General features: G+C 48.8%; 2 protein-coding genes and 1 long non-coding RNA gene across 5 annotated transcripts in view; 1 reads left to right on the top strand and 2 right to left on the bottom strand.

The window, feature by feature from the left end:
• ANKH (ANKH inorganic pyrophosphate transport regulator) overlaps window positions 1-24691 on the top strand; it is a 130389-nt gene that overhangs the window by 101829 nt on the left and 3869 nt on the right. Inside the window, exons 8-9 of the mRNA XM_010981973.3 lie at window positions 1050-1145; window positions 24167-24296. Coding sequence (XP_010980275.1) covers window positions 1050-1145; window positions 24167-24296 — 226 coding nt within the window. The remainder of the gene's footprint in view (window positions 1-1049; window positions 1146-24166; window positions 24297-24691) is intronic.
• LOC116150169 (uncharacterized) lies at window positions 1798-5108 on the bottom strand. Of its 2 annotated transcripts, XR_010378039.1 has the most exons (3): window positions 3742-5108; window positions 3354-3575; window positions 1798-2837 (listed from the first exon to the last, which is right to left on the bottom strand). It is a non-coding gene; the product is annotated as an uncharacterized LOC116150169 (long non-coding RNA). The 2 variants fall into 2 exon arrangements; XR_004133829.2 differs by having other exon boundaries at window positions 3354-5108.
• OTULIN (OTU deubiquitinase with linear linkage specificity) overlaps window positions 8963-24691 on the bottom strand; it is a 61833-nt gene continuing 46104 nt past the window's right edge. For both annotated transcript variants that reach the window (XR_010378037.1, XR_004133814.2), the window contains 3 exons: window positions 15950-16150; window positions 10406-13095; window positions 8963-9755 (listed from right to left, as the gene is read on the bottom strand). The gene's annotated coding sequence lies outside the window, so the exon portion shown is untranslated. The remainder of the gene's footprint in view (window positions 9756-10405; window positions 13096-15949; window positions 16151-24691) is intronic.

The following is a 24691-nucleotide window of genomic DNA, read 5'->3' as shown; positions in this document are numbered from 1 at the left end:
ACTTGGAGTTCCCTAGCTCTTTCTGGCGTAGCCTCCCTCTCCCCATCCCACCAGGGCACCAGCACACAGATCCCTGGGGGGAGGGGGATGGAGGGACGTCTTTCCCACTGTGATTTGCACTTTACTAGGAGAGCTGGCTGATATTCGGAAAAGCAGGTGTGCTTTAAAGGCGGGAGGTAAGAAAATGTAAGCCCCTCCAGAGGTGTGTGCTGGTGGCACCTGCAAAGGGAGGGGACTCAAGAGATCGCCTCGGCCTCCAGGGGAAGGAAACAGCAGAAGCTTCTGCAGAGGGAACCTGTACCCCCTGTGCTCGTGAGCCCCTCGCTAGGCTGGACGTGGGGGCCAGGTGCTCAGGGCTGGGTGCGGTGAGCCAGCTCTGGGACTGACTGGATCCACGACGAGGCAGGCGATGTGTTCTCTCTGCTGCGGTTCACGGTCGAGAGCCAGATGCTTGTTTTGATTGGGCGATGGGCACGCAGAGCCCTGATGCTGGGGTGGCCCTGGTGAGCCTCGGGGATGTGTCAGAGGACCTCTGGGCTGTCTGCAATTTTTGCTTAAATGTCAACTTAACAAAGGCTTTTTGAGCATCTTCTCTACTCCAGAAAGACTGCTAAGTTGCAGGAGCTAAAGAGATGGGTGAGGCGCCCAGTCCTTTATCTCAGAGCGCAAACACACACCTCGCGGGGGCCTCACACCTGCCCCCGAATACAGGCCAGATGCACCCCTGCCTGCGAAGGGCTCCAGGGCAGGGGGCACTGCAGGAAGGACCAGGTCGTGGACTAGCCCTGGGGCGCCGGGTGCCAAGGAGAGGGGCTGATTCAGGAGACACTGCTGGGCAGGTGTTCAGTCCAGAATTCCCTCTGGTTTAAATGTTCACGTCCAGAAACCAGAGAGAAGCCTGCCTGAGAGAGACTCAAAATGACAGCCGTCTTCCCAGCTGTCACGCGACATCTATGCTTCAGACACGTGAAGCAAAACAGAAACGAGATGCTCTTTAAGAGGCATGTGTGGGCAGCCCAGCTAACCCGGAGCCTTTTCCTTCCCCCTAGAATAACCCCAGCAACAAAGCGGTGAGCACAAGCAACACGGTCACGGCGGCCCACATCAAGAGGTTCACGTTCGTCTGCATGGCCTTGTCGCTGACGGTAAGGGAACTCCCGCCCCTGCCTCTGTTTTGCTTTTGGAAAGGGCAGAACTGCCGCTTTAAAGGGAGCAGTCTTGTATTCCATAATGTGATGCTGTGCTAGGTCATTTAACAACCTCTTCAACATATTTTCATCCCAAAATATGAATGATTGTTATTCAAGGAGGTCCTTGCATCTGAGAATAGAGGGTCAACTTCTGGCATTTCTAAGGACGGTTTACATGCTGAAGACAGCAGGCTCTGCCTTTTGTTTTAATGATACTCTGTCTTAAACATCCAGCGGCAACTGTATTGCCACCTCAGTCCCTTTTCCAAATTTAACTGGTGTCATTTGTTTCCCTGTGAAAGCTCATTTCCTCATCCATTAACACTAATGTGCCCTACCTAGTTACTCACCAGTCAGCACCTCCTAGACCCCTGTGCCATCTTCGAGAACACAGGTGTGACAAGTGTCGATAATACCTCATTGTTGGCAGGGCCTGTCGGTGACTCTGCACAGCCTTAGATAAACAGCAAACATCCTTTATCAACTGCCCTGGGTAGTTCAAATATAGAAGCCAATGTTCAAAAAACGTGGAAGAAATTCCTACATGCTCTATAAGCCAAAGCACATGATAATATAACTTAAGGTTGTTTATAACATTTATCAATAGTAACAAAAAATAATATCTTTATTAACAACCCGACATTGCACACTGTGAGCTTTGGGTTCTAAAGATGGAGCTGAGAAGAGGGTAAAAAGAAATAGGGGTCTTTTCAATTCAGTTCCTTGTTTGCTGTGGTGGCTACACGTGCCCTAAGCCCTGTGGAAATCCTCCATTTATAGGATACACAGAAGTCTGGTACGAGAATGCCGGGGTGTGTGCGGTTGCCTTCATAAACGGCTGAGGACGAGGACACAGGGCAACAAGGAGGGCTGTGTTATGCTGACGACAGGAACACAGGGACCGCCATCCTTCTGATCATTTTCACAAGAACCACTTAGCTAGATGAGCCCCAGTATTGGTCCCTAAGATCAAGCCCTACACACATTTTAAACCTGTGACTTGGTCCATTGATCCAACACCTGAATAGATGGTCTCAAGGGCGACACAGACAAACAGCCCATCGTCTGACTCCTCTGACACCAAGCCGTGGCCTTGCGTCCTCAGCCGCCCCGTCCGTCACCCCGACCCAGCCCTTTCTGCTGGTCTACCCTTCATGAAACTGGGAGGGGAGGGGGTATCAGAAGTATCTGCCAGGCCGCCTCCCCGCGGAGGAATCTGATAGCGTGCCTGCCTGACTCAGGACAGGTTACCCCAGGCAACCCTGCTCTCCTGGTTGCATTATTTCTCCCTCTGGTGTGCAAGTTTTTCCATTGTTCCCTAAAATATTAGCAAAACACTGCACAACCTTGAAACTGTTTGCAAGAACATTTTAGGAAAAACAGAGAAGGTTTCTATTCCAGGAACAGATCTCAGCTTTTGGATGCTTGTGAAGTGACTGGAAGTCGAAAGTTGAGTTGGTTGGGGTGCCAAGTTCTGTAACTTGGATGTCATCCCGCATAGAGAGCTAGACGATTTTGGTTGGTCCGGCCTCCTCTGTCTCCTGCATTTCAACATCCTCCCACAGCTGAGTCCGATGGAGAACTTTACCAGGTTGGGTTTAAGGATATCTCTTCCCTCCTTCAGTTCACAGGCAATAATCTGCACTTCTAAAGCGAGAGCAAGAAGTTTATTTTGAAATGATAACTATGTAAGATCTAGGAAAGTGCTTTGATTTCCCATGTAAAGGTCTTATTTATTTAATTATTCCAACCCTACCTTCTGTGACTAGAAGTATCTCAGGGTAGATTTGTCACCATAGAAATAGAGACTCAGAATCCTTTGTTGGAAAAGATCTTGAAGATGAACTGATCAAACCCATAATTTTTTAGTAAAGGAAATGACTCTGAGAGGATAAGTGACTTACCCCAGTACCCGGGACAGCTATACCTCACTTTACTGAACTTTGCAAATAATGCTTTTTTTTTTTTAATACCAGTGGAAGGTTTGTGGCAACCCTAAGTTGTCAAGTGATAGTTGGCATTTTTTAAGCAATGAAGTGTTTTTAAATGAAGGGCTGTATATTGATTCTTCAGACATAATGCTATTGCACACTCAATTGACTATAGGATAGTGTAAATGTAAGTTTTATATGCACTGGGAAACCAAAAATACATATGACTCACTTGATGGAGATAATCGCTCTGCTGAGGTGGTCCGGAATGTAACCTGCAGCCCCGCTGCGGTCTGTCTGTAGCGGCACCGGCTAGAAGCCAGCCCTCCAGCCTCATTCTCCGGGGCCCCTTCCTCCGTACTGTGCTGTTTCCGTTGGCAGGAGTAGATACTCTGTCCTGAGGCTCCGGACTAGGGCACCTGCTGTCATGCTTGAAGCGGTGGTTTCTTCAACACTAAAAACAGTAGTATTTGAGTCTGCAGTTTATGGTGTGTCTCCCTCACGTTATCCTTTTAATGGTTCAGTCAGCTGGTCCAACATCTTGGCTAGAGGAATTGCCATTAAAAGACACATAGAAAAAAATGGAAGGGTGTTAGGTTGCTGCTGTAATGTGTACATACCTTTTTCTAGCACTGATCGTACTCCTTCTTCACGTCTGTTACTCCTCATGGGCTCTCAGCTTCCCAAGGCAGGGTCATTGTCTTGGTCACCTTTTATCTCCAGGGCCCAGCATCCTGCCTGGCACAGAACATACACGATAAACGGAACACAAACACATGGATCAATTAATATATTATTAACCGTGAGACAAGGATCAGAAAGGTGCCGAGGGCACCCGCCCCTCGTGAGCAACCGTCTCCTGATTTATACTCAGGTTTTCCTATTTTTAAAGCTGTTCAGAGGCCCGTTAGTCCCCAGTCTATTTTCGTGTTGTTTTTTTTTTTTTTAATTTTGTAACTTCTTAGCGTCAGGAAATGAGCGTGGCAGAGCCCTCAAGGTCGGCGCCCTTTGCGTTTAGTCCAGTGGGTGATACTCCGTTCAAAGCCCGAGCCGTCTGATGGTCCCCCAGCTTTCTGTGCGTTGCCTAGGGTTAGAGTGCCTTCCCCAGCTCCTTCGGGCCCGCTGACTTGTCTCCCTGGGACTTTGAGAAGAGCTGGCCCCACGGATCCTACAGACGCTCAGTCACCCGGTGATGCTAACTGCTTGCCAAAGGGAAGCGTGTACTGGCTACAGCAAAAACTCCTCCGACCATCAGAACGGGCTCCCTCTTCAGGCCCTGATGTTCGGATCCAGCGTCCGCCTTTGCCTGTGAAAAACACTTTTGATGGTTAATAGGGACTAGTATCTCAGCATGCTACAGTGCACTGATGCGTTTATTCCCCAGTATAGATTCTCAATCTAAATTTAGTCTCCATCCTACTCCAAAAGTCGGTTCCTCCTTCATATTCTTATCCAGGAGTTTGTTGGAACCACTGGGCTTCAAGAAAAGCAGCAAATGCCTTCAGCCCAATTGGAAGAGGATGTGGATTCAGGAGGCGTGTGGAGTAGAGAAGCAGACTTCTTGTCCTGGCAGCATTCTGCCTTCCCTCCTTCAGAGCTGCCTTTGGGAATGCTCGGTGAAGCGCTGGTTCATTGCTTTAGACCATCTGATGGGAGTGAGGGTGAGGAAAGGGGGATCCTTAGTCAGTCCAAAAGATTAGCTTCAAAATGGGAGAACCATCCGATAAAAACTAATCCCCTCAGCAGCCACAAAGGAGCAGACACGACGCAAACCAGGGTTAGCAATGTGGCTGCAGACTGGCATGCTGGCTGCTGTTCGGGGAGAAGGGACACACAGTTCCAGAATACACACGGTGGGGAGGGTAGAGCTCAGTGGTAGAGTGTGTGCTAAGCACACACGAGGTCCTCCTGAATTCAACCCCCAGTACCTTCATTAAAAAAAAAAATTAAAAAACAAATAAATAAATAAACCTAATTACCTCCCTCCCCCACCAAAAAAAAAAAAAAAAAAAAACCCAAAACAAAATATATACAGTTTAACTGGGTTTGGAAGAACAGCTTCAGATGGTGTGCTGCATAGGGAAGTCTGTGACGTGGTGGCCACACGGAGGAGGAAACGTCACAGAGCAGCGATCAGAGCCAGGCAGGCAAAGGCAGGACCATAAGGAACAAGGCTGTCGCTGGCGCTGGGGTCAGAAGCAAGCAGCCAGTTTTGCCCTAAACCTTCCAGTAGAGCCATGGTCTCCCATTCTTACGTGGCTGATTAAAAAGCCCAGGGATAGTTAGTATGTCCTAAAAGGCTTTTTCTCTAGTAGACAACCGTGGTAATCACCATGCAGGGCGGTGGCAATGAGCTTGTGATAAGGAAGCAGGAACAGTGTTCCTCCCTCTTGGGGAAAGGAATGGTACCTGAAACTTACAGAAGCCAGCTTCTCGTAAACCACTTGGGACTCGTGATTCCCTCCCAGCTTCCAGATTTGGGGATAAAATAAAAACCACTAGCTAGGGTAGGATGTGCCTTTTCAACAGTCCTTTTGATGCAGAGAAGCATCTCCAAATGGTAAGAACCTCCATATTCCTGGATGTTAGACCATTTTGGTGAAGCCAACAGATTCGCTTGCTAAACTTAACCAAACTTGCCAACTTACTCCAAAAGTGTTTTTTTTTCTTTTAATTTTTTTCTAATGTTCATAGCAAATCATATTAAATGGGGAAGTTTTAGCAGCTTTAGATGATTTCAGTTGACCAGCTTCCATTTTGACTTTACAATGGCACTTTTTCAAACATTTGGTGTTTTCTTAAGCTCCCTGCTGCTCTAGTTTGGGGGGAGCCATTGCCAAGAGAGGGGGCCCCTCTACTGCAGGAGAGGCGGAAAAGAATTCTTACAAAGCACAGGCTTGGCTGCTGCCGAGGCGTCCCCCAGCCCCCTTTTTACAAAATGGAAATGGACATCCATCCAAATGGATGTTGGCAGGCAGAGCAGGCCAGGCACTTTTGTGCAGTGAGCAGCCTACACAGCCGTACCCAGCAGCTCCTGGATGCTGAGCCCAGAGAGGCAGGAGGGGAAGAGCGAGGAGCAGGGAAAGGGGAGAGACAGGTCAGAGAGATGGATGGACAGTGCAGGGCAGAAGGAAAAGGGGAGAGACTACCTGCCAGAAAAAGAAAGGGGGTGGTGGGGAGGGTCAGAGGAGATGGAGCAGAGTGACGGGCGGGTGCAACAGCCATCCAGGGAAGGTGAAAGGCCCCAGAGGCTTCTAGGGCCTGCCCAGCTCCCCCCGGGGCCCCGCCAATCCTTCCAGTACAAATTGTGTCAACTTTCGAAGAGTTTAAAAGAGACAGGTTTTTAAGAACTCAGAAAGTGTGACAAATTGTCGACTGGCCGGATGGACTGTTCCACGGACTGGGCTGTTTCAGGAAGGCAGGCTGCTCCAGGGCGGCTTCCCGACCCCAGGTTCCGATCATGCTGGGGTCGTGGGGCTGGGCCAGCGTCTCCAGGCTGCAATCCACTGGCCACCTCATTGCATCCCTGGCCTCCCTCAGCTTCAGCGAATGGAGGCTGCCTGGTGGTGGTGGTGGTGGTGGTGGTGCTGGAGGTGGTGGCCCATGTGTGGCAGCGGGGAGGCGGGGAGGAAGGCTTGCTGTCACCTAAGGCAGAGAGAGGAGGGCACCAAGGGTATCTGAGGTCAGTGGTTGTTACCACGTAAGGATCTGGTTCTTTTTTAAAAAGAGTTAAAATAGATTTTTACTCTGGATCTGCCTGAGCCTTGCTTTTTGACATCAGTGGGTGGTAAAAAGGGAAAGTGTGACTCTGTACTCAACCCTGAATCTTCTATTCTGATTGTCATGGGGTGAATTGTGTCCCCCAGATTCCTGTATTGAGGTCTTAACCCCCAGTGACTCAGAATGTAGCCCTGTGTGGAAAGAGGGTTCGGATGGGGTCCTGGTCAGTGAGTAAGGTGGACCCCTCATCCAGTCTGACTGGCGTTCTGGGAGGAAGGGGTGTGGACAGGACACACACGGGGAGAGCGCCGTGCGGAGGTTGGAGGGCTGATGCCAGAAGCCAGGAGGCCGGGGGCAGACCCTGCCCGACACCTTCAGAGGGAGCGTGGCCCTGCCCACACCTTGACTTTGGCCTCCAGGACTGTGAGACCTTGTTCTCAGCTGCCCGGTTTGTGCTGCTTTGTCCGGCAGCCCCCAGCAGACTCACCACTGATGTTTCTGAAAGCAGGGAAGCTGCTTGTCATTTAGGGCCACGTGGATTGATTGACCAGGCCTAACTCATCAACTGATGTATTTTCTTTTGAGATTCTCCACTTTCTGCTTCCATAAGACATCTCTATTCTTGTATTTCCAGCTTCTCCAGGTGAGAATCTGAGTGTAGGATTTGCTTAGAAATACTGTTCCTGCAGGTCAGCACTATTCCCAAATTTATGTGCTTAATTACGTTCTGGCTGATTTTTTTTTCGGGGGAGCAGGGTTTGTGGGGGTCATAGCCTCCATCAGAAGTACCAGTGTTCGATTTAGGTTGCTTTGCTTTTGGTTTTATTCTGTTTTCCATTAATTGAACAATCCCGTGCGTCTCAACCAGGCCCTTGCAGGACCCACCATCCTGAACACCGAAACAAGTTCCCAATTTCAAGAGACAAGTTAAGTTGCTAGTATTGTATCCAGTTGTGCTTATCACCCCAAATTGTCTCAAAACCTTGATCCCTTCCACTGCTTCCCACCTGAGCATTTTAAATGGTGTCTGATTTGGCACAAAATTGTAGAAGTTACTTAGTTTCAGTTTAACCTATCAATACACACCTGTGTTCTACAAAGAGCAGGTGCAGGGCAGCCACCTGAAAGGGTTTGGGAACCAGGGGGAAGGCACCGCGTTCTTCCCCAACGCTGCTCAAGTCCCGCCACATGCTGCCTGCCGGACCCGTCTCACATCCAGGATGTGGTTCCCAGGCTCCACCCCGAGGCTCTTCTGGTGTACAAGCAAATTTATCAGAGGGATTGTTCCACATAACGGCAAACTAACCTGGTGGGGGTGAACACATAGACTTCCAGGAATTACATTGTATGACTCTCTGTGGCTTTAAAAATCATTTTTATTCTAAGACAGATGTAGTCTGGGGAGCATTTTCCTTCTTATCCAGTCAGTGGGTGGGTCTCAGTGCGTAGGACCCAGACGTCATCCTGATCAGATGCGTGGTCCAGACCCTCCCGACAATAATCACGATGCGACACGTGGACAGAACAAGGCTGTGGTGTTCACGGCTGCTCAGTTTTCTAATTTCAGCACCTGCTCTTAACCCCGGGTGTTTTTGTCTCTGAATATGAACACCTACCTGGTGGCCTGAAACTTTGACGCCCTTTGCTACGACGTGTAGGGAGTCAGCAAAGCCCATGGAAAACATCTCAAAACTTTTTTTTTTTTTGGTAAATTATCTCAAGGAAATACCAAATAGATGTATTGAAATGAGCACAGGAGGACATAAAATGCTGTGAAGCAGAGACCATTGGATCCAGAAACGGGAGGAAACAGTCAAGTATCATTCTGGTCACGTAGAGATATTTGCAAAAAAAGTAAAGTAACATAAATCGAACACTGATACTTCTATTGGATGCTATGAAGCCAACAACCCACCATCCTCACCTCCCCCCCAAAACCCATCAGCAAAGACATAATTAAGCACATAAATCTGGGGACAGTGCTGACCTGCAGAAACAGTATTTCTAGGCAAATCCTACACTCCGATTCCCACCTGGAGAAGCTGGAAATACAAGAATGGAGATGCCTAATGGAAACAGCGAGTGAAGAATTTAACACCTGCTTTACCTCTCCCAGCGCTTAGGGGTCTCCTGCACCTGCAGGCAGACTAAGAAAGTGAACAGGAGGGCAAGGTCGCTTTTAGCTAAACTGACACTTGGCCTTCGCTGCAAGTGTTCTTAATTTTATCGTGAAGGGCTTTGTTGCATCTCCAGCTCTGGGTGGGAGCACCCACTGGTTCAGGCACAGTGAAGGAAACACGATTACATTGTGCCATGAGATTATTCCGGGGGTCTTTTTGTACCTTCTGAGCCCCTGCTACGCAGCAGGCTCCAGGGCGACCCCAGTGAAACAAACACACAAAACCCCTTTTCTTCAGGAGTCTGTGATCTCATGGGGAAGACAGGCCACCGACGAACACGATGGTTTTGGATAGCGTGTTGGTTTCCTGTGGCTCCCGTAACAAAGCACCACAAACCTGATGGCTTGAAACAAGAGAAATGTGTTCTCTCCTAGTTCTGGAGGCCAGAAGTCGAAACCAGTTCACTGGACTGAAATCAAGGTGTTGGCGGGGCTTTAGGAAAGAGCCCGTTCCTTGCCTTGTCCAGCTCCTGGCGGCTGCGGGCCTTCCTTGGCCGAGTCACTCCAGTCTGTCTTCAGAGAGCCGCCTCCTCTGCATGCCTCTCTCTTCTATTATCAGGACACCTGTGATGGTATTTAGGGTCTACCAAGACATTCCCAGATCATCTTAGCTCAAGATCCTTCATTTAATCTCCTCTGTTACTATATAAAGTAATAAATCCTTGTTCTGGGCACTAGGGTGAGCGTGGCCCCTCGGTTGGCCATTGTGGCGTCTTCTACAGGTAGTCAGAGCTCCTTGGGAGGAAGATAAAGTAAAAGGAAAGAGAGTGAGGGAGATGCTGGTTTGGGCTGAGGGGCACACTGACAGCTGGCAGGATGTCCTGCAGGCCAGCGCCCCCTATCCCCACAAAGCCGTGGCAGGGTGGACACCACACCCCCCACCGCCCGCATCTGAGTGGCACCTCGGTGGGGGCTCAGCTGCCCTGCTTTATCCATCCTTTATGCTCAGGGACTCTGTCTCAGTTTCTCCCTCTCTCCCGTGTCAGCCTCTCCCAAATTACTCCTTCCTATCTATGTTTAAATATACTCAAGGCTCCCAACTTTAAAAAGAAATAGAAGGAAAACAGAAAAATCATGTCTTTATCCAGCAGGTCCCCTCCATTTCTCGCCTTGGCACCCAGGCTCCTTGAGAGAATTACAGGTAATCATGCCCATCCTTCCCATGGATGTTTGCCACCATCTATGCTCCCGACCCATGCCATCTGCTGTCCCCCTCCAGCCCACCTGCCCCCTCCCTCCCCCTCCCCGAGGGGCCTCACTCCCTTCCTAGGTGGTTCCTTGGATCTGCATTCTGTCTGGTTCCCCGTTGTCTCCTTAGAGAGCTGGCCGAGGTCCCTGCAGGCTCCAGCCCCAGCTCCTGTGGGCGGGTGCCATCTGGTTCTCACCTCCCATCGCCTGCATCCTTTGCTTATTTCCCATGGCTTCTGCAACACTGTTTTTCCGTCTTCCTTTCTGAGTATTCCTTCACAGGCTCTTGGTGGAACATCCTTCTTCCTCGCTCCAAGTGAGCGTCAGAACTCTGTCCGCACCCCCTGCCCATCTCCCTCCTCAGCCCTCTCTCTGCAGGCCGTGGCTTCAGTTGCCGTGTTTAGCTCCTTCCCGAGTCAGTATCTTCAACTCCGCTCTCTCTCCTGAGCTTCAGGCCCTGACATCTAACTGCCTCCCTCACAGAGATGCGCTTTGATTTCCCGCAGGCACAGACAGCTCAGCCCATCCCAAAGGGGCTCATGGCCTGCACTCCAAGCTCTTTCTGCTCTCCATCCCCTATTTTGATGACTAGCGTGGACTTCTGCTGGTGATGCCAGAGGCTGGCCTCATCCTCGGCTCGGCCCTCTTCCTCAGCCTGGTGTCCCCCCGGGCACAGAGCCCTGTCTTAGCCTCATCCTAAATGCCCCTCGGACCCCCCTCGTCTCCATTCCCCACCGTCATATCCCTATTTGTGCTCCTACAGTTCCCCTTCGACTTGCTCCATGGCCCCCAGTGGGGCTCCACACACTTCTCCTCCAAACCAGCCCTCAAAGGCCCTCCACTGACTCTCTGGTGCCATTGTAAACCAGACCCTAAACGGCAGTACGAGGACCATCTCAAGTGTCCTCCTGCTGTCCGTTCCATCCGCACAGAGCACCCGGAGCGGAGGGACCATCTGTGTGTTCTCTCGCCCAGGCCTCTGCCCCCAGTGTCCCTTCTGCCTGAAACCCTCTCCTGCCTCCTCGTCCAGCATACATGGCTCCAGCTTGCTTTCAGACACCAACTTGGACACCATCAGTTTGCTTCCCACCCACTGTGGGCCCTGCAGGTCCCATCACGCCCTGAGTCCCCCATCATGACATTTAGCGCTCTGTAGTGACAGGGGCTCTGAGAGGGCTGGCATCGCCTCTGCCATGTTCCCCATTGCATGCCCAGCATCCGCACAGTGTCTGGCTCAGAACAGGTGCCCAGTAATTACTTTTTGAATGAATACAGGTATAAAGCACGTTGTTATAATAACAAACTAATAACTGGTGTTTCAGGAATCAGTAGGTCACTGTAGAATCAAAACTACAGAAGTCATTAAGACGCGACTACCTAGGACCCGGGGAGGAGGCTGTTGAGATGGACTGTAACATCCCTCAGACAAATGATGGGGCAGGCAGTCGCCCTCATCCGTGCTCCTGCTGCAGAGTCTGTCTAACCCTGCTTCCACGTGGCTGCCCTTCAAATAGCCACACCCAGTTTTCCACCTTTTTAGCAGCCTGGCTTCCAGACCCTGTGGTGTTTTGGTTCCGCTCCTTGAAATTTGTCAGTGCTCCCCTGGGAACATGGGGCACAAACTCCAAATCAGGTCTGATCCTGGCCATCGGACTAGAATTGTCCAGTTTTGACTTCATAACATTCATTAATGCAGCCTGTGGCTACATGGTGGGCTTTTTCAGTTAGCCACATGGTCCTGTTATGAGGTGAAACACAAGAGCCAGAAAGACCCACTTGGCCATATTCTCCTGACAGTCAGGGTCCGGCCCCTTCTAGAATCTGTCTGCAGGGGATTTGCCAACCCCAAGGCTCCCGGCGTCTCCCCAGGTCTCTGCTTTCTCAGTTCGTTCTACAAGTGTTTTCGCCGCAGGTGATGTTCGTGATCCGAGCCTTGCACAAACAAAACGCTTTGCTCCCTCTCATCAGTTCTAATCTTCAAATCCCTCTTAACCGTGTTTGCCCACCTGGCCGAGTATTAAGATGATGCTCCTTCGTGGAAAAGGCAGACTCAAAGGAGCGGCTTGGGGTGTACCCTCGGCCCCTGGCAGTTCTTTCCTTTTTCTCTTTTGCCCTTGAGCATGTTTCTTGGAAGCCCTTTCTCTTGATCTCAGCACTTGTACCAGGTCAGCGTGTCTGACTCTCTCCTTCCTGACCTTAATCATCCACGAGATTGCGAGCCTTTAAAGGTAGTCATTCTTAGACCTCATCTGGGCTTACCTCCCGGGGACTCGGGAAGAGACAGCCTGTGAGCAGGCAAACGAAGGCAGGGAGGTGACAGGTAGCCCCTCCCCACCTGGCACGTTCCCTCCCCCGAGAGCAGCTTGGGGGACCACTGTGACACCTTCAGGTGCCTTCTGTTCTCCTTTCTGGTTGGGGTGGAGTGGAGTGGCGGGGAGTTTCTCTTTTGAGAGCTTTCCAGCCTCCTTGCAGCATCCCTGGTGTTATTAGATCGTACCCCCACAAACTTTGAAATCTGTTTTCTTTTATTGGTTGTTTTTTTTTAAATTTCCCTGGTTATTGTGAATGCAACAAGGACATGGTCAGTCTCTGCCACGTGAGTGGCCATCTCCTCCTCGACGGTCACGATTCCATCCAGTGAGGCTGTTCTTCGTCTGGGTCCCCAGCTTCCTGGGATGAGTGTCGTCTGGGAGAGGTTGGGTTGGAGGCTGCTGCAGAGTGGAGCGGGTGACTGTGTGTGTGGTCTGTAGAGACCCACAGTTGGATGCCTGTCACACCTTGCCATCCAGGCGGTGGGGACCACTGCAGTATTTAAGGTGAAGATGTTTGGTATTTAAAACATCTTAGTCCTAAAGCTTCAGAACTTCAGGGCCTCCAAGAGATCCTCCTGGAGGGAAAGAAAGCAAAAAGGCCAGCATCAGAGAAGGAAGCAGTTAGAAACGTGTGCACCATCAGTCCCTCCTCTGTGACACGCGGAGATAATCCCTTTCAGGGAAGTTCCGCTAATCGTAAAATATTTCTTCTGCTGTTCACACTAGGTAAGTCCTCAGGAAGCACAAATCCCACAGATACACTCAGGAACTCTGCTCTGCCTTGTCCCCTCCCCCAGAGCGGCCACCACCTTTGAAAGGCAGCAAGGTCACTGACAGTGGCAGTATTTATAGCGCCCCTAATCCCACCAGGCCCAGCTCCGGCCACCTGCTCCCCGGCCACCTGCTCCCCGAGAGGTCTGGGCAGCTTGGCGAAGGCGCTGCCGGCAGAAAACACAGGAAAACGCCCTGCCTCCAGGCTGCAGGCCAGGAGTTTCATCCAGCCCTGCCTGTCGCAGCCTCAGTTTCCCACAATTAGAGGGCTTTTTTATCATGTAAGGGCCAATCAGAGTGAGCTCCCCTAGTTCTGTTTCCATAGATAACAGACCATCCTGGTGCTCTGGTGGGCATATTAACTCCCCGCTGTTGCTGCTTCGTGGGATAGCGTGTCAGCATCCGACGTACGTCAGCATCCGACAAGCACGTCAAGAATCCCTTTTCCTTAGTTGCGTCCCACTGGTCAGAGCTGCATCTCCATGAAGCACTCAGGCCTGAGTCCTTCCCCTGCGGCTGGAAGGCTGCAAAACCCCAGCTGATGAATAGCAAACGCGGCCATCCCCCAGGACCTCAGCCCGTCCACCCTGTGCTCAGTTCATGAGAGTGACCCAGTCTCACCTTCCTGTGGCTGAACTGCTGTCCCTTGGCCATCAGGGCCGCGGACACTACCGGCCTTATTCCAGCCGTGGTACCATGCTGGCCCTGTGTCTCCAACAAGGACAGCCTGTTTGAGGCTTTGTTTCTGTTGCGCTGCCCCACCCCCGCGCCCCGAGACTGCCTTCTCATTGTTCACATTATCCAGGAGAAGACAAGGATCTCTTGTGCACGGGGAGGGGGGAGGGCAGAAAGGGCCAAAGGTAAATAAGCTGAACTTAAAACTTTCTAAAAAAAGACACTTCTTCACTTGGCACCCCTACACTGTCCATGCACCATGTACCATTGGGCCATTTGGGTGCCTTTAGACATCCTGAGAACATGAGGGGAACAAGGCTTCTGAGTCCCCCAAGGCCGGCATTGAAATCCTGGCCCCACCCACCCTTTAGCAGTGGGATGACCTGTGGAAAGCCACACAGCCCCTCTAGGCCCTGCTGTCCTCGGTAGAGGAACCAAAAAATGCCACTATCCTGGGACTGTAATAGGGATTAAATGAAATACCCTATGGAAAGCCCTTGGTGTATAATAAGTAATTGATGAGAGTTAGTTCCTTCCCACTGAACCTCCGCCCTCCCTTCACACTTCTCTCCCAAACTCCAACAGTCCAGCATTTGCTTTTAAGTCACCCTACGTTGTGGATTTGAGAGGTTGATTGTTTTTTGGGGGGGAAGATGAAAACAATTAAGACTGGTCCCCAGATCTCTAAGATCCCCCTCCTAAAGGAGTGACAGCACAAATCCACATGTGCATTCTTAGAACAATTAACAAATGAACGAGCATAATGTGTCATTATAAGCAGGTTCTAATTTTTTTTTAATTTTTAAAAAATTGGGGTAAAATACACCGCCCATGTAGCTCAGCCCCTTAACCATTTTTAAGTGTACAGTTCAGTGCATTCACAGTATGGCACTCCCAACACCACCGCCCATCCACAGAACTCATCTTGCAAAACTGAAACTCTACACCCATGAAACAATAACTCCCCATGCCCCCACCCCTGCCCCCAGCCTCCAGGAAGTTCCAGTTTGACTGTTAACAGTCAAAACAAAAGTTAAGGCGAAACATAAGCTAAGGCTGGAACTTTCTAAATAGTCTTCAAGCCAGGTAAGTAAAGAATTAACATTCTGCAGGTAGATGGAGTGGGCAGAAGCGAGCATCTGGAGCGCGATCTGCAGACTGGGTGCATGGCGCCCCCTGCTGTTGAACTGTATTGTTTCTTTCAATCGATCCTTTGTTTCTTACTAAGAATTTAGTCATCTTACATCTGAAAGACGTACCAACTGCTCTTAGGAGGTGTATATATGGCAATTTCCTTAAACCTAAATGATAACAGGGATGATTGAGCTTTCATCTTCTTTAACTGGCTTTAAAAACTGCATCCGAAAAGGTTGCTATTTTACGGTGAATGTGCTGTAACTGTTGATGGCTGCATCAACCCCTCTGTGAAAGTATTCCAGATAGATGTGTAATGTTGTAACCATCAGCAGCCACACTGAGAAAGCTAGATGCTCCATAAACACTAACATGCTTTGCCCAGCGAGAACGGAGCTCTGGACCTCTCAGCAATACATGTCTTTTACCCCATCTGTTTCAGCCTACTAAAATTTTTTCTAGCCTGACCTTACATAAAAAGTCCCCCTTTGTATGTATCTCATCACTGTATATATTGTAATACGCATTACCCTACCTGTGACTGCCCTACACAGACGTGTTCCTCTCCGACGCCCCTTCGCGTGCTGTCCCTTCATTTCCACACCCACGTGACTATTCACCCAGCTCCCCCCTTAGAGGATGGGTCAGTGGTCCCCGGAGCAGCAGCTCTGCGGGACGGCAGCCTCGTTCCCTCTGGAGATTACCACAGGCTTGTTCCCATCACCCCGTTGAAGGCTGATCCCTAGAAATTGGGTTCACTGGCCTTTTCACACATGGTCTACTTGAGGTCTTTCCACTCTAATAATATTAAACAGCCCTTTTTTTTCTCTCTTCAAAGTTGGGACTCACCCTGGGTCTGAGAGTCAGTCCTGATGAAATGCTGTCATTCCGTTGGGGATGGGTGACTTCGTAGGAACTCACTGTCACCCTTAGGAGAGCTGTTAGAAGTGACCCATATGGTTCAGGTGGCAGCCGGCAAGGGACAGTGAGCAGCTGTGGAGAGGACAGGCCAGAAGGACCCTCCCCTGTGTGGAACCTTCAGCCTCCAGCCTGAAGGAAGAGAAGGGCTCACTCAGTCAGATCACATCATACTGTCTCATGCTGCAGGTGGGCCCCTCAGCACATCCTGTTAGCACTGACTTAAACACCTCCAGCCTTGGCCATCTCTCACCTGGATTGTTACAGCAGCACCCCCATCCCCACTCCCTCCCCCTCCCCCGACAGGGCTCCTCCCTGCTTCTGCCCTCCCCTGCCACCCACTCCCCCCACAGTCTGTTCTCACAGAGCACTGGGAGAGCCTGTCAAGATAGCAATCGCATCACATCACCCTCCACTCAGGACTCCCATGGTTCCCAGAGTCATGACCATGACCCACAAAACCTGCTATGAACTACCCCACGCCCGCACCCCCACCACATGTGTACAACCAACATGATTCAGTACAAGGAATCAAAAGGCCAGATGATATTTCCCGGGTCCAGGTCAACTCTCTCTGAAAGCTCAAGCAAGATAGGTGTGTGTGTATGATAGTGTCCTGCCTGGTTTTGCCCCCCACCCGCCCGCCCCACCCCTCAGTAAATCAGATCCGTGTGCCTTCTGCCTGGAGTGACACTGGGTGTGGTGTCCAAGACACTGGCTGTGAGACACAGGCCATCGGCCCCCCTCTGAAAGCCACCCCTCCCTCTGAAACAAGACTGCTCCTGTCCATCATAAGTACGCGTAAAGATTGACTTTATCTGCTGGGGGGAGGGTGTAGCTTAGTGGTAGAGTGTGTGCCTAGCGTGTGCAGTGGTCCTAGGTGCAGCCCCTGGTACCACCATCAAAAATAAATAAAAGCCTAATTACCTCCCCCCAAATTTTTTTAAAAATTAAAACGTGAAATTGTTTTATATATCCTTTTTTTAAAAACAGCGGTACAGGGGATTGAACCCAGGACCTCGTGTGTGCTAAGCGCATACTCTGCCATGTGTGAGCTATATCCTGCCCCATGTGAAATTATTTTAAATGCTCAAAAAAAAATAATTGAAAAAAAATTTTAAAGGAGAAGATTTACTTTATCAGTGAAGACAGATTGAGGTCCTTTTTACTCTAAAATGTTTTCTGATCAAGAAAAAAGACGACATGTGCCTTGTGCCAAACAGGGAAGAGTATGGAGAGGACAGTAAGGTCAGTCCTGATCTCACCACCTGCGGATGACCCCACGGCCAGCATTGATTCTGGTCCCAGGAAGCCTTTTATTATGACAATAGTTAAGATTGATCCCTTGCACTGTGCCTGGCGCTGGCAGCAGCATTTTGTGCAGATCCTGGCTCCTCAGCCTGGGGCTGCAGTCGTGCTGGCGGTCTGGTGATCCGAGGTGCACTAAGGAGCTGGCACCGGAATGCAGATCAACTTCCTCCCCAAGCACACCGCCCAGAGCCAAGCTCGTAACCACCTCTTTGTATGCGGCATTGTTGAGGGTTAACCACTGGTTTACCCAGGGGAGACTTCAACCCAATTAAACATAAGTTGAACCCTTCTAAGTAAAAACACCAAATAAAAATGATACCCAGGGCCAACTGTTTTAATTCAAAACAGCTGCATGTATTTCAGATCTCACTGCAGGGGAGGAGAATTTAGTTTTAATCCTGATTATTCAGGGTCATGGAGGCAGCTTTGTGACTTTCTCAAAAGCATAGTCAACAGCTTCTGGAAATTAAGGTAAAACATGAGCTCTTGGCAGTGTTTCCTTTGTGGAAGGGAATCCTCTCAGGACGTGCAGAAATGGCTGTGCCCCTGTGGCTGGGTTTGTATGTTCTCTGAGCTCGGATGCTGACAGAGACATGAGCTTCTTTGGATCCCAATCGTCAGTTCTTGGGAAAGAGACTCAGTCCCAGGATAAGTCAGGGTCTGACTCTGAATGAGAAGAGTCTTGGAAAGGATGCTCCTTATGTGGTTCCAGTCACACTGACTCCGACTGTGGCATCTTAGACCCAGAAGTGTCATTTCTGTAAGGTTTGGGGCTCCCTTCATCCTTTCTGCACACTAATCCGATTTGGGAATCTTAATTTATGGTAAAACTTTGTCAGAATGTAGCTATTACATGGATTTCAAAATGAAAGGTTAGATACTGCCCCTACACTGCGCAGTTACATACAGCCAAAGCCTCTTAACAGATTGCCTCTAAGGAAGACGTTAAATTCCTCATCGATCTGCCCAACGGGACCGTCGTTAGAAATGTGATCGTGACACAGGTGCTGACCAGAAACTTCATGAGAAGGTTGTGAATAAAAGAGCTGCAGCCCTTTGGTTAGTTTCTACAGAGGCTAATCCAGTTTTAAAAAGGAGAAGCCAATGGTCATGAAGACAGAAGGTTTGTCTGGAGTGGCGTACATTTCACTAGAGATGAATATATCTTGAAATACAAAGAAGTATTTCAAAATTCAAAGTAAAAATGTCATGGTCAGTGCCACGTCCTCAGAAAAGGAATCACAGTCTGTCACATAAAAGAGTAGGTTATGGGTCTTCTTTTATATATATGTACTTTTCGTTTGAGAGTTTTCCTTTTTTTTTTTTTTTTTTTTTTTTGAGTATTATTTTTAGACTTACAGAAGCACTGTGAAGCTAGCCCAGAGTCCCCACACACCCCTCACCCCCTACTCTGTCTTACTCTGCTGTGGTACATTCATCACAGCTAAGGAATCAACCCCAGTACGTTATTACGAATCAAACTCCACAGTTTATTCAGAGTTCACTAGCTTCTCCCTCCTGTCCTTTTCCTGTCCTAGGCTTCCCATCCACGTTACCATGTTAAAGCCCGTCACTTTGTCTTAACCTTTTCTGATCTGTGAGAGTTTCTCATATTTTGCTTGTTTTTGTGGCCTTGTCGGTTTCACGGACTACTGCTCAGGTATTATGTAGAATGTCCCTCAGTTTGGGCTTGTCTGGGGTTTTTCTCATGGTGAGACTGGGCTTATGGACTGTCGGGAGAGAGACCACATAGGTAGAGTACCATTGTCATCATGTCTTATCAAGAGAACATGTTATCAACGTGACATCACTGATGAGGTTGACCTGGCCAAGATCCCAGTTGCCAGATTTCTCACTGTGGAGTTCCTTTCCCCCCTTTCCTGTCCTCTCTTTGGAAGGAAGTCACTATGGTGAACCCACACTTCAGGGGTGGGGAGGTATGCCCCTCCTCCCTGAGAGGCGAGTAGCTACATAAATCACTTGGAATTCTGTGCTGGGGATGTGTTCCTATTTGTTTATTTGTATCGGTGTGGACTCATGGGTATTTATTGCGTGCTGTGTGTCCTAACTCAATACGAAATCATTTATTTTCTTGCTCACATTCTTCCAGATTTACCATTAGGAGCTCTTTCTTCTGGGCTCCTGTGCCCTTGAATATATTATTCCAAGCTGATCATCTTGTATATTTCCCACCCTAGTCCTAGAATCAACCATGTCTCCAAGGATCCCTGGTTCCTTTTATTGCAGAGTAAATAGAAAAACCAAGATCTGGGCACTGAGTGGGTTGTTCTGTTTTGCTGGCTGCTTCCTAATGAGATAATGTTGACAGCAAACTCTGCAGCAGAAAACCTAACCCGGCGGCTACTCCAAGGAACAAATCATGTTTACTGTCGGTAGTTTATTAGGTTTGTGTTCTGGTTTGGAAAAGTCAATGTCATTAGCTCTGCAAATATTTGAAGAACACAGCATGTCCTGGTCAACGGGCAGGGCATGTTCTGAGTCAAAACTACTCTGGGTGAACTCGGCAGAGTGATACTTTTCCTGAAATATCCTTTGTGAGGTTAACTTCTAGAGCTTCTTGCTTTCTGAAATGGACTGGTTAAATCTGATGATTATGCTTGGGCTCAGCATGCTTCTTAGAGAAAGTGGACCTGCAGACAGGTGTTGCATCTTTTAATCAACACCATAGCTGCTTCTGAGTTGCCAGTATTCCTTTCTGGGCAATGCAGGAAATAGTCTTTTGTTTTGTTTTGTTTTTTGAGAACTTTCTGGAAGGCAAGGAGCATTTTCAGACTGGAAGCACAGCAAAGGCAAAGGTTCAAATTCAGAGACTTCAGGGAGAAAAAGAAAGGAAGCTTCGATACAGGCGATGTCACCTCCCTTTAAATAGTTACCTGTGATTGCTGAAGCCCCGGACCGGAGTGAGGGCGTTCAGTTATGTTGTCCTAGAAAGACTCCATCTAGGTGCTAGGTGTGGGGCTGAGAACTGAGGAAGCACCTCGGTGGCATGTTGCCTTGAGGGAGGCATGTCAGGTGTGCCTGGCACAGATAGATGCCGGATAGAGAACAGAGTGGTTTAGTGGTGCCAAGACAAAGCATACTGTGGGGTTTTAGAATGATGTTTCAGAGCCACCTTCCTGGGAAGGCCTACTGGAGATCCACCGCACCTCGCCGTTTAGCTTCCAAGGGACCAGAACTGCCGTCACCCACCCAGATTACTTGATATTAATGTAAATGTCTCACATAATTTGGGGTTTTTACACGTCTCACTATCCTGTGTCGTCAGGGTGGACTCCTTCCTCCGAAGCTTACCGATCCTCTCCTCCAGACAGTGAAAAGCCTCCAGCAGAACTTTATCCATGCGGAGAAGCAGGGGGACGAGTTACCCTTGCTTGCACCTTCCTCTCCGACGCGCAACGACACCCTCCTTTTCCCTTGCTTTGTTGCCATCTAAAAGCCACTTTCCAGTGATTTTGCAAAGCACTGAGAGATTGCAGCAGGAGGCATTCTCTCTTGTTCAGATGATCACTGGCTACAAGCTGAGTAAGGAATGCCAGTGATTTTCCTGGAAGCCTAAGTTTGTTTGGGGGGTTTTGGAGGTTGTTTTTTTTTTTTTTAAACAGAATCTGGCCTAGATTCTGCTCTGACCATTAAGGAAACCCAGGATAGCTTATCCTCTATTGGTCCTAATGCACAATCGAGTCCAGCATTGGGGCGGTGCTCACTTATCTTACTTCTTTACAGCTTTACCGCTATGGAAAATATATGGAAGGAGGGCTGATGGATCTAGTTGTCAAGAAAGTGAACTGTGTCCCTGTGCAGTGCTCGGTGGCATTGTGAAGTTGTGACAGGAAGTTGCCGCCATCCCTGGGCTGGAGGCATGAGCAATGTCTCGCCATTCCAGGCTGGCAGCTCTGTGGTGAGAAAAGAGGACAGGGCCACTTGTCCAGGCCACTCAGTAATAAAGCCCCTGAGCTCCAAGTTGCTACATCTAAAGAAGTGTTTTTCCGTACATGTCAGAGATGGGGCATAAGTCCTGGCAGCAGGCAATAGGGTTAAATGATAGTACATCTGTCATTTCTGAAAACCAAAATGGGATATCCTTCCCAGATGCTGAAAAATACATGCTAGAATAAGATTCCATTGCGTTTATAAAGTGAAACATTTATAATAGGTCCTCCAAGTTATTTTTTTTAATGTATTTCAACACAATAGTAAGTAGGACTAGCTTAATTCCATGAAATTTAATTTACCCAAAGCCTAAAGGATGTTGTATTGTAAGATTTCAGTGTTCTGTTTTCACACGACTGCAATTCATTTTATAATGTATTCACTCTCATTTTAGAGAAGAATCATGTGCATGGTAAGAAAGGGAGAGAAAAGTTTTATGGAACTGGCATCTTCTAACAACATTCTCTTACAAAGTTATATTATTACATTTCTAAATTCAGTTTTTTATACACCCACGGAGCTCAGAGTCGGCCCTCTAAGGACTGCTCCCCACAATAGCTGCTCTCCCCACCTCCCCTCCCCGCTTCTACTCCGGGATCTTCAGATCTCTCGGTGGATTCTGACTATGATAAACTCTGACACCTAAGTCTGATTCCCATCCTTTCTTAAAAAAAAAAGTTAGTTTTCCCTGAACTTAATCATTGTCTTAGCTATAATTTTTCTTAGCTTTCTAAAAGCTAAATGGTAATTACTTACCACTCATTTATTCCTACCTTTTCCCTTAGTTCCCGAAACCCCCTTTCCTGTGTTCACACACATTTTGCTTCCTGTCTGTTTCATGCTCTCAAAGAAGCATCTCCAAGGCTCTTCCGACCAGCTCTAGTGCTGACCAGCTCTGACCTGTGGGCCTGTCTTGCCTTCCTGGGGTCTCTCTTTACCCCCACCCCAGGGATTCCTGTGCCTTTTTTGTTTTTTTATTGTGATCAACCCTGCATCTTTCTTTTTCTTCATCTACGACTCCTTTGCTTTGGCAGACTGTACCCTACAAGAGCTTCTTGAAAAAGTGTGCGTGGAGGGGTAAATTTTTTGAGGCCTTGAACATCTGAAAATGTCTTTCTTCTAAACATACTTGACTGATGGTTTGGTTTCAAGTTCTACGAAGAAGTCATTTTCCCTTCTAATTTATTGCCCCGTATCTCCTAACTCTCAGTGCTAGCTCCCTAGCTGTCTAAAGCAGGAAGCTCTGAGGATCTGGTTTCTGCCCCAGGATTGTCCCGTGCCATGCCCAGTGGGTCTTTTTTCATCCACTGTGCTATGTCCACATCATGGACCCTTTTCGGACTTGAAATTTGCATCTTTCAGCTCTCAGACTGTCAGTCTGGAACTCCTATTATTTGATGCTGAACCTCTTAGATGGGTCCTTTATTTATATTTTTAAAATCCCTTCTTGCATACGTCCCATGTCTTTGTATTCTGCCTTATCTTTGTTGTAGACTTCATCAACTTTACCTGTCATTTAGTGAATTTTTCATTTCTGCCTTAATTGTTTTTTAATTCCCAGAACTTCTTTCCTGTTCTTTGAAATGTCCTTTTTGTAACACTTCCATTCAGTTCCTGTTTCACGGGTAGTGTCTTCTCTCGTCACTGAGACTATCACTGGGCAAAGGTTTTCCTCCTCTTTCTCTCCTTTCCTCTCCCTTCCCCTCCCTCCCACTCTGTCTCTTGTCGTTGTCTGTTTCCTCTGGGGTTTTTTTCCCTCTTTGTTTTAGCCTCTTCATATTAGAGTTCTTCCTCAAAGCCTGGTGATCCCTGGTTGTCTCCTCGTTTTTATAGGCGGGGCACTAGAAGCCAGCTGGCAGCTGTGCACATGTGGGTGAGGTTTATATCCCTGTGTGGGCCTCACTGATGGCTGGGCTGGTGGGGCTGCTTTGTCAGGAGCCTCCAGTTTTTAGGAACTTGGGGTCTTCTCTCTTGGTGGGTCAGATTCCTCAGCGATCACTCTGGGTTTCCTGCCTGTCAGGGGACTCAACTGCCTTCCCGTGTTCTGGAGCTGAATAGAGGAAGAAGACCAAACATTCGACATGTCATCCTTCCCTTAATCCCTCTGTTTCCTGTGCAGTAATTCTGCCCTCAACCATGCTGGTTTTACTTTATTCAGAGACTAAACTCCAGTAAGTTCGGGGAGGCACAGCCACCAGCTGTGCAAGGGGAACTGTGGACGAGCGGCTTATTAACTAGACTTTCCACAGCCTGCCTTCACCCCCACTTCTAGAAGGACCTGTGGCCACATTCTCTGATGGGTGGGGAAGGGAAGGGCAGGAGACAGCTCCACTTTCCCCTGTCAGTTTAGGATTCTAGTTTCTTGAGTTTGTTAAACTGGTTTACCCATCTGCTTTCCCAAGTTCCAAATTTTGTGGCTTTTGTCTCTTCTTCTCTTAACTAGACCTTGAAAAGCTTCCAGGCCTTTCATTTATCCAGATGTTATCATTTCCTTCTTTCAGTAGGTGTGCTGATTCAGTGCAGTTCTGCAAGCATCCAGATGCTTTCAGGTCACTTTTTATTTTTTGGTTAAAGTTGTAAAAACTACATTAATACACGCGTTCACCCTGAACTAACTGAGCTGTCCAACAGCCTAGGTAAGCCTTCCACACTGGCCCGATTACCCACTTGGATGCCTGCCCATCTGCTGGGCTCCCTCCTGGGCAGGTGTGGCGAATGGGCCAGTGCCTGTGTTGTCAGGTAAGAACAGAGCAAGTGGTGGCAGCTCAAGGACTGGGGTGCCAGCCCCGCATCGGCCCAGCTCCTCAGGGGTCACGTACTACCTGACTGTCTCATTTCACGCATGTATGCCTTTCCTAGTAACCCTGCCTCCTGTCTTTCTCCCAGCTCTGTTTTGTGATGTTCTGGACCCCCAACGTGTCTGAGAAAATTTTGATAGACATCATCGGCGTGGACTTTGCCTTTGCGGAACTCTGTGTGGTTCCTTTGCGCATCTTCTCCTTTTTCCCGGTTCCAGGTAAAGGAAAACAGAATGAGAGGAAAATTCCTATTTACCCGCAGGCCCTATCCAGTCTTCTTTCTTTAGAAATGTTTGCAGCCCTGTCCCAAACAAAAAATGGGTTTTTTTTTTAATTCACAGTGGATTAAAAAGATGCAAAGACATTATCCAGTGGATTGAAAGTTTGAGAAACAAATCAAACAGGCAGCATTTTTTTCTTAGAGGCCTTCCACTTCCTTAAACCCCTTCCAAGTTTAGATCAAACCTAAACATTTGCCAAGGGTGTCTGTGCCCCCAAACCAGCCATTTAGTACTTCACACACCAGCCACTGAGCCCCGCCTCAGTGCTGGCCTGTGCCCTGCCTGGCCTCCCCAAGCTCACACGTCAGGATGGGGAGATGGGGGATACAGAG

This window comes from Camelus dromedarius, chromosome 3, assembly GCF_036321535.1.
Source record: "Camelus dromedarius isolate mCamDro1 chromosome 3, mCamDro1.pat, whole genome shotgun sequence".
NCBI lineage: Eukaryota > Metazoa > Chordata > Mammalia > Artiodactyla > Camelidae > Camelus > Camelus dromedarius.
The sequence above is the reverse complement of the archived record's forward strand: the minus strand, read 5'-3'. Positions and strand labels throughout refer to the sequence as shown.